Source organism: Habropoda laboriosa, unplaced genomic scaffold, assembly GCF_001263275.1.
Source record: "Habropoda laboriosa isolate 0110345459 unplaced genomic scaffold, ASM126327v1 scaffold76, whole genome shotgun sequence".
In the NCBI taxonomy this organism is placed as follows: domain Eukaryota; kingdom Metazoa; phylum Arthropoda; class Insecta; order Hymenoptera; family Apidae; genus Habropoda; species Habropoda laboriosa.
The window spans coordinates 827258-835711 of record NW_017100184.1 but is presented as its reverse complement, the minus strand read 5'-3'; the positions used below and the strand labels follow the sequence as shown (position 1 = coordinate 835711).

At 52.0% G+C, this 8454-nt stretch overlaps 1 protein-coding gene across 1 annotated transcript in view; it reads left to right on the top strand.

Moving 5' to 3' along the window:
• LOC108579322 (protein sprouty) overlaps positions 1–8448 on the top strand; it is a 26768-nt gene extending 18320 nt beyond the window's left edge. The window contains exon 3 of the mRNA XM_017942829.1: positions 6315–8448. Coding sequence (XP_017798318.1) covers positions 6315–8167 — 1853 coding nt within the window. The 3' untranslated portion in view covers positions 8168–8448. The remainder of the gene's footprint in view (positions 1–6314) is intronic.
• Positions 8449–8454: the final 6 nt, after the last annotated feature.

Here is an 8454-nt window from a genome sequence, read left to right as displayed (position 1 = left end):
GAACGTGGTATATTTTTTTATTTCCTCTTTTGTCCCAATTAAAAAAAAAGAAACGTACCACGTTCCGGAGTAATTAGTCGTGTTCCGTCGAGATGCCGGCAGGTTGGATTACGATTGTTCGGTTGAATGGTTCGGCCGATAGTTAGGCCAAAGGGGGGATCGGAATTTATTTTATATAGAAATATCTTAGCGCACAGATGTTTGCTCGGAGGCGAGCCAAAGCCCTCGTCAAAGTTTACTTGGCTGTTCGCTTGCCCGCTTCGCTTAACGTTCCTGCGCGCTTGTCTTTCTACGTTTCAGTAGCGTATCGGCGAATTCGCGGCACCCCGTGGAAGATCACCACGTGTATGTCTCTGCGACGAATCGAAATTTTTCATACTCTCCCCATTTTATTCTCTGTACGAAGGAAAAACGAGGACGGAGTATTTTGAAGTTGAACGAACGAGTTTTTCCAATCGAGAATCGTCGGCGTGGCCGGTGCGAGTTAATCGTCTGTTTCGCAGTTGAACGATAAGCTGTTAATGTGGCGTGCAGTTTAGAACGGTATCGCTGCTGATGCGACACTCGAGATACACCAAAGAAATATTACACTTCGAACGCGATACCGCCGTCTTTATCTGCGCCATTTAGTTTTCGTGTGGCACTGCAAGGACCGCGCGACCCGGAAATACGCTGTTACGCAACTAGGACCTGCGTTGACACGCGATCGCCAAGTCTGCACAGCGGATAGATAATACCCGGTGTATATAATTTGCTGAAAGATAGCATGAGCGTAGCACTTTGCTCCGTATTCCTTCCTATTCAATCGATACGAAAATCCTTTTCAATTCTCCTTACACATTTCTAACCTATTTGGCAAACCTATTTTCACGATACGCATACTACTCTTAATATTCCTCAATTGTCCGTCGTACAGTCGCGAATATTTCTAACTGGAGAGAATATTAAAAAAAGAAAGAAAAGAGAAACTTGGTGTAAACGTACGGAAGGAGAGTAGGACACTCGCCGAAGATCGGCATAAATGAAAATCGTAGGGCGTACGCGCGAGGCGTCCGTAACCGCGCGGACTCATTGTTACGCTACTGGCATCTGTCGTGCGGATGTGTGTCGCGTGGTGGGGGTAGGAGTGAGTGGGAGCGACGTGGCTAGTTGCGCGACTGCGAGTGAACGAACCAGAACGAGAAGGAGGAAGGAAGGATAGAGAAGGACGGAGAAGGAAAAGAGGCGAGGCGAGAGGCGCGCGCATACACGGGAGGGGTAGAGAGAGAGGGAAGTGGGTGGGAGCGAGAGGGAACGGGTGGAAAGTACACGAGCAGCGGGAACGACAAAGAGGAGATGAATGAACGTGCGTACGCGGCAGAAAGAGAGAGAGACGCGACGATGACGGGCGGCCGCGGTAGGTTAAGATAGAGGGAGACGGAGGTTCGAATGAATGAACGGTGCACGACGAGGATAGAATTAATGAGTGGGATAAATATAGAAGCGTGTAACGCGGCAGAACGAGACGACCTATCTCTTCCTCTCCTTCCGTTTTCTATCTGCACGCCTCTCTCTCTCTCTCTCTCTCTCCCAGCTCTCAACTGTGTCGCGATCGAACCACTGTATACTCGCGCTCTCTCTGCACAATCTCTGACTACCGCTGCTGCTGCCGCCGCTGCCTGCTGCTGCTGCTGCTGCTAGATACATATACAAGTCGAAACGAAACGGAACGAAAGGATTCTTCGTCGTACTACGGACTCTACGCACACTGCGACACACTTGGTACTGAATCAACGCTATAGCGTGGTGAACATGCTAGACCAACTTATATTGATAGTATAGTACGCGCTTGGAATTCATTCAAGCGTGATCCTAGAAGCCTGACAGCGTCCACACGGTCTTTACGGCCTCTCTCTTGCTGGCTCTCTAGAACTTCTACCTGTAGCTGAATAGTTTCTTTTCTCTTTTTTTTTTAAACTTCGTCCGGGAGATCTTTGTGAGCGATGTGTACGCGTTTCCATTGGAAATATTAATCGAGGAATAGCAATAGAATTTTTTTTCGTGTATTTTTAGTGAAATCTTTTGAGAACAGCGACACAGTGAATTAGGTATCGATTATTGAGCGCAAACGTGACGATAACCTTCGATCTAGTAACGGAATATTCGCGACGATTTTTCGCCAGGAATAATTAATATTAATGGGAGCGACGTGTGAAATAATGGAACAGATACCGTAATCCTTGTAGGTGAAGAGAGATCGTAGTAGTAGGGTGGGTAGTGGCACGCGGTCAGGTGATTAAATAAACTCGTCGAAAGATGCAACCTGGTTACTTAATAAGCCTTGGTTGATTCCTCTGTGTTGGAGAATGGCATCGTTATTAAAACGACGTAGGTAACGGTACCGATTTATTCTTTCATTTATACCAATCTCTATTCCCCGCTATTCGAGGCTTGGACGATTCCTACGGATACGTCTGTCTGCCTTAAAATGCAGCTGGCTGGCTGCACCGTTGATAGGAAATGCGCGAAGATAAAAAAAAAGAAAGAAAAGGAGCACTGCACGATGACGGTATACGAGGTCTAAAGTGACACCGGGCTAGAATCCTTTATCCGGTGAAGTTACCGGAGACCCTTTGGTGCCGAGTAAACGCGCGCAAGACCTGGGGTATACGCATTAAATTCGGTCGATAACTCCGCATGCAACGGCACATCGAACTCCCACGTGTGTGCGTGTGTGTGTGTGTAGAGAGAGAGCACGTTTGACAGGGATGAAAAAAAAAAAATCACGGCGCAAGCATTGCCACCTCCAGCGAGGCGACCGACGACCGTCACTGTCGCCGCGCCGACGCTGTCGGTGGTATACACGGTGACGACATAGGTAATGTTTTCATTCAATCTAAAGCTTCAATGATAGCTTCCGCCCATTCATAAAAAGCTTCGTGTTGCGAACGAGTCGTTGGCCACGATATCGCCAGATGGCATACCGTGCACGGAACTCGACCGGCCCTCCTCTCTCTCTCTCTCTCTCTCTCTCTTTCTCTCGCTCTATCCGAACCATTCGAGCTCCTTCTCGCTCCCTCTCTCTATACTTTTTCTCTTCCATCCCCTCGCCCGGTTGTCGCCATTCATGGCTTCCTTCCCACCTTCTCTCTTCCTGCTTTCCCTCCCCGCAGCTCTCCCATCCTTTCGTCCTACTGCCTCTCGGCACGTTCCCCCTCCCTTCCGCTCCTCGCGACTGGCTCGCTCACTCGGTGTGCTTCTCTCGCTCTCTCTCATCCGTCGTCCCTCTGACTTACCCCCCCCATCGCGTCGCCCCTCTTACGCGTCGCCCAATCGGTGCCGCGCTCCCCCTTCCCCTCCGTTCAGCCAGCTCGACTGGCTCACAGCGAGCTCATTGTCAGTCGTTCGCCAGCAATTGCCGTGTTGATCTCGGCTTTTGACGTTTTCCTGTTTCTTTCTCGCGAGACATCCATTCATTCCTTCACACTCTCTCTCGCTCTCCTTCGTGATTGTACACTTCCGTGTATAAGCTGCTGCCCGTTGATCATCGTCACGTTATTACCAAGGAGATAATAAAACGAGAACGTGGGGAGTGTTCCGGGATATTTTCCTCTCTCGCGTGGCTCGAAGGGAAAAGACGAAAGAGAGAAAGAAAAAACTGGAAACCGTGTGAAGTTTAACGAACGTTTTCGTGGAAAGGAACTCCCGTTCTTCGAAGAATTGATCGTTAAGCGAGAGACGCCTGCGGCGGATGCGCATTAATACGGTATACAGAAGTATGCGCGGGATGCGTTCGAATACGAGAGGAAGCTCCGGTGGAATCGACTGAAATTGTCGCGACGCGTGCGAACAGTCGAACCTGCGAAAAGATCGAGGGAGAGAGAGAAAAAAGGTGGTGTGGACGAGGAAATGAGAGTAGCACGAGGACTGGAGCGATCAGAGGGCGACGAGCAGCTGCCGTACGCTGGAATTCGAGGACGTTCCTAGATCCGTCGAGCCGTGTTCCAACGGAATTGCCGTTCCGGAGCCGCTGTTGCTTGCTGCTGTCGTGTTAGTGCGCGTGCGTGCTCTGAGCCAGCAGACACGCCTCCGAAGAATCCCGTCGGCCCCGGCGTGGGCGAGCCCACGTTCTTTTCTGGATTTTCGCTAGTCCCATGAATTTTCAGTAAGTCCAATTTTCTTCAGTCGATCGTCGGCATTTCCTTTCCATTCTCCGTTTACTTCTTTTTCTGCTCTGGTCGGTAATTTGCTGCCATTAAACCAAAGAATCGTTGTAGAAGTTGGGAAATAGGAATTGTGACGTTTACTTCGATGTGTGAGGAAAAATTGAAGTTTTTCTTAAGTTTATTCTTGGTAATTTTGTCGCGTGATACGGATGTTACCGTCGTGAACGTTAGGATCGAAGGAAAATTGTCTACGTAAAGCGTGTAATACGCGAGGTCGCGGAGACCGCAACATCAGATAACTTTATTGAACGGAAATACGCGCGTGACGAGGAAGCACGTCCGGTCTTATCGCGGACACTTCCGCCGGCAGTTGAAACGTATATCTGGACCGGAACGTCGTTTAAAAAAATTGCGTTTTTTAAAGATGTGACATACTCGAAACATCCTGTCGAACGTATAAACGGCAACTCTTAAACGAGAGAAAAGCAAATAAAACGTTGGACTTATGTTTTTAATCCGCGAAACAATTTCTCTCTATTTGTGACTTTTCTCCTGGAACACTTTATCGCGCGTCACGTTCGGTTTACAAACAGCGAGGATTATCGTTGGTGCACGCGACAAAACAACGCGACGAGAGATGAAGGAAATGGACGTGCGATAGTCGTTTCGAACGTATCATCGTCGTTACCGTAATCACGATGATCGTGTCACAATTACGCGATTGGCACTCTTCCCTGAAGCCCTCTCTCTCGCTATATACCTCCAGCGTGATGATTCATAATTGATTCGTGACTTACCTTATCGTTACTCGGAAGGCACACGCTTATTCACCATATCACCTATCCTGTTCGTTTCACCGAATATCTCTCGTAGCGTGACAAGACCAAATTCCAAGCCTTACACGTACGCTCTTTCCTTTCACCGTAGTGTTTTTCAATGAAAATTCTCCCCGATACTGGATCGACCACGCTAGAAACCCATCAGCCGGCGAATCTTTCTCTATCTGTACGTAGGAGGGAGATAGAGAAGAGAGAAGGAGAAACGAGCGCCGGGTGTGCACAAGCTCACAAAACGTTTCTGTTATCTGCTCTCGGCCGGCGTATAGAGCGACTAAAAGCTCTGACCTATGGCAGTCGGTCGCGGCGGCGATAGGCCGCGCGCATTCCTCTCCGAGTGCGCACCCTCTGAATGGCCCGGCTGTTCCTTCACGAACACGGCCGTGTCGTCGACGCGTGTGTTCGTTAGCCTCCACGCGTATCTGCCTCTCTCGGTTCACACGTGTTCCCCGACGCTTGGAATTCTCTCGATTCTTGCTGTGTAAATATTCCTTGCGCACTCTCTCTACGATCGATGCGTTCATTTTTTCCCCTCTTTTGAACGCGCCTCGAGAGTTGAACGGTGTTGTATACGGTAGAAGTTCTCCTCCCGTGGTAATTGTTGCGAAAACGAAGGTGTACGAACGCGACAGGGCATAATGCATTCGATTTCGTAAGCGTCGGGGCGCCGCCGGCATCGTCGTACGATACTGGTATATACAGCTACACAGCGGATGCGTGTAGGACGCGAGGCGATCGGTCTCGTGCGAGCAAACGTCGTTTCTTCCAGTTCTGTAGGCTCCTCGAGAGTGGGTCGAGAGGCATGTTCGCTGGATTACCAGCCAGATTTAATGTCATCGAGTTTCCGTGCGTTCCATGCTTTCCAACTTACGTTCGGAAAACGTGTCGACGATTCGAACCAAGGTAGAGAGATAAAGGGATGGGATCTACACTAGTAGACGAGGTGTAGGTAAGTAGATGCGCCGCGGAGGACACGCAGCTCGGTCTCGGTCGAACAAAACGCTCGATTCTTCCAGAACTGTGGGCGCTTCGAGTGGGCCGGTGACCACTGAATCAAGAGGCCCGGTGCACACAGGCCACGGGCGCCCACTCGTGCCGCGTTCGCCCACGTACGGAGACCAAACCTACCTCGAAGCCACGTAGGTAGTGCCGCGTACATGGCATTCTTCGTGTCCGTCGAGGTGTGATCCGAATATCGCTTTCGACTCTGTGTCCATTCAAGTCCCTCCTACTACTCTCCTAGAATTCCACTCCGTTTCGTACAGTAAGATTTTTTCGTAAGAAACCTAAAGAGAATATAGAAGGAACTCTAATAGACGTTGCAACGTTTCAGGTGGGGATGAAGCGCGTGTCGCGAGGGCGAGAGGAAGCGGACGCGGAGCATTACCGAGCCTCGTCCTCGCTAATGGAACGCCCTTGTCGAGAGTGCCACCACCTCGCGCGGGCTGGGCAGTGCGGATCAACGAGGCGACACTTACTACCCCAAATCCTCAACAGCAGCAACACTATCTCCAGCAACACCTCCGCCATCCATCGAGTCCAGGTACACCGAGAGCCGTCGAACAATGGGCTAGCGAGCGGGCAGCGTCGTCGGCTTTGTCGGTTCGTCGTTCCACATCACCATCCTCGCCAGAAGCAGCAACGAGACAGGGAACAACAGGATCGTCGAGAAGGCTCCTCTCTAGGGCAGCCGCCGGTGGAGGAGGAGGAGGAGGAGGAACCGGAAGCGGAGGAAGAGTCGGCGGAGAAGAAGGCGGCGCAAAGGTCAGCGATACTGGTGCTCGTTTCGCGAGTCACTGGCAGGAGGAGGAAGAGCTGGAGGCGAAGAAGGAGGAGGAGGAGCAGCACCGGAAGCAGCGTCGCGTGGATCTTGAACTGAGAGGTCGGCCGATGTCGCAGAACAATGCGATCCCGCCGCTCGCGCGGCCACCCTCCTCCCCGCAGACGAACGCAAACAGCCTCGACGCACCAGCCACCGACGTATCCGCCACGACGAACAACAACGCCGACGACGGAGATCATCACCATCAACAGCACCAGAACGCAACAGTTTCTGCCCGTGTCCACGACCATAATCGGCCATTTCCACCGCCTAGAGTACCCATTGTCCACGTTGCCGCGGCAGCTGCTAGCACCGCGCCAGCACCAGCCATCTCGACAGGTCCGTCGAATCCGAGAGTACCGGTCACTGCACCGCTCAGTCCCCTCTCGAGCACCTTCCGAAGCAGACCTCGAAACGTCGACACCTCCAACGAGACGAACGACACACCACCGAGAAGTCCTATCGGCGAGGTGAGCCTGACCGTACCGAGACCGGATGGCGAACGTGCCATCAACGAGTACGTCGAGGCTCCGTTCAAGCAACACTGCAACCAGGAGCAACGGAACCGTTTCGACGACGAGAACAAACGGGGGATCGATTGCCCGAAGATCGACCGAAGGCATCGACAGAACAAAGGTGCCTTCACCGGTTCCTCCGTAGCAGCGACTCATCGATTGCACGCGAGCAGGAATCAAGCGTTTCGCGGAGGACTGAATACGAGCAGCGGGGCGAACGCGACCCCGTCGGCTGGTTCGATAGCCGCGAACACGACGCAACCGAACGCCGTTACCAAGCAACCAGTCTCGTTCACCAAGGAACCGGCGAACAGTCTCGCCTCGAGGACCTACGACCCGGCCGGTTTGTCCATCATGTGCAATTTCTGCGGCAGATGTCGATGCGAGTCGTGTAGAGAACCACCGCCGTTGCCTAGCAAATGGTTGTGCGACAACAAGTGTTTCTGCTCGGCCGACACCATATTGGACTACGCCTCATGTCTGTGCTGCGTGAAAGGACTGTTCTATCACTGCGTGGACGGAAGTAACGGGGGCGGTATCGACGGCGAGGCGGCCGGAAGCTGCGCGGACGAGCCGTGCTCGTGCACAGGGAACAGGAGGGCGTCCAGGTGGGCCTGTCTCGGCGCGCTCACCCTCGTCATGCCGTGTTTATTGTGCTACTGGCCGTTCAAGGGTTGCGTCGCGTTGTGCGAGACGTGCTACGCGAGGCACGCGGCCCAAGGCTGCAGATGCAACCCGAACACCATCGGCAATTCCGCGAACAGGCATCATCCGATGTCGGGGAACGATATCGGTGACTCGAGGGATCCGGAGAAGAGGTTGCTCGACCCTGTCACACCGGAACTCTAACCTCGTGGATGAACTCTCGAATAATTGGTGTATATCGCAAAGGGGGACACGATATACGTATATCGTCGGCTCTTATTAGGCTATCGAGAGAGAGAGAGAGAGAGAGAGAGAGAGGGAGCAAAGTGAATTGCATTAAGTACAAGAGTTGCATTTAAGTCGAAGAAACGAAGATGCGTTGGAAGATTCTGACGGATTTTCCTTTTTTTTGCTGTAGTACGCCTGACGCGAGTCGCGAGTGTTTTATTTATTATTCTTCCATGCGCGCGCGAGAGTGCGGAGCGAGAAAG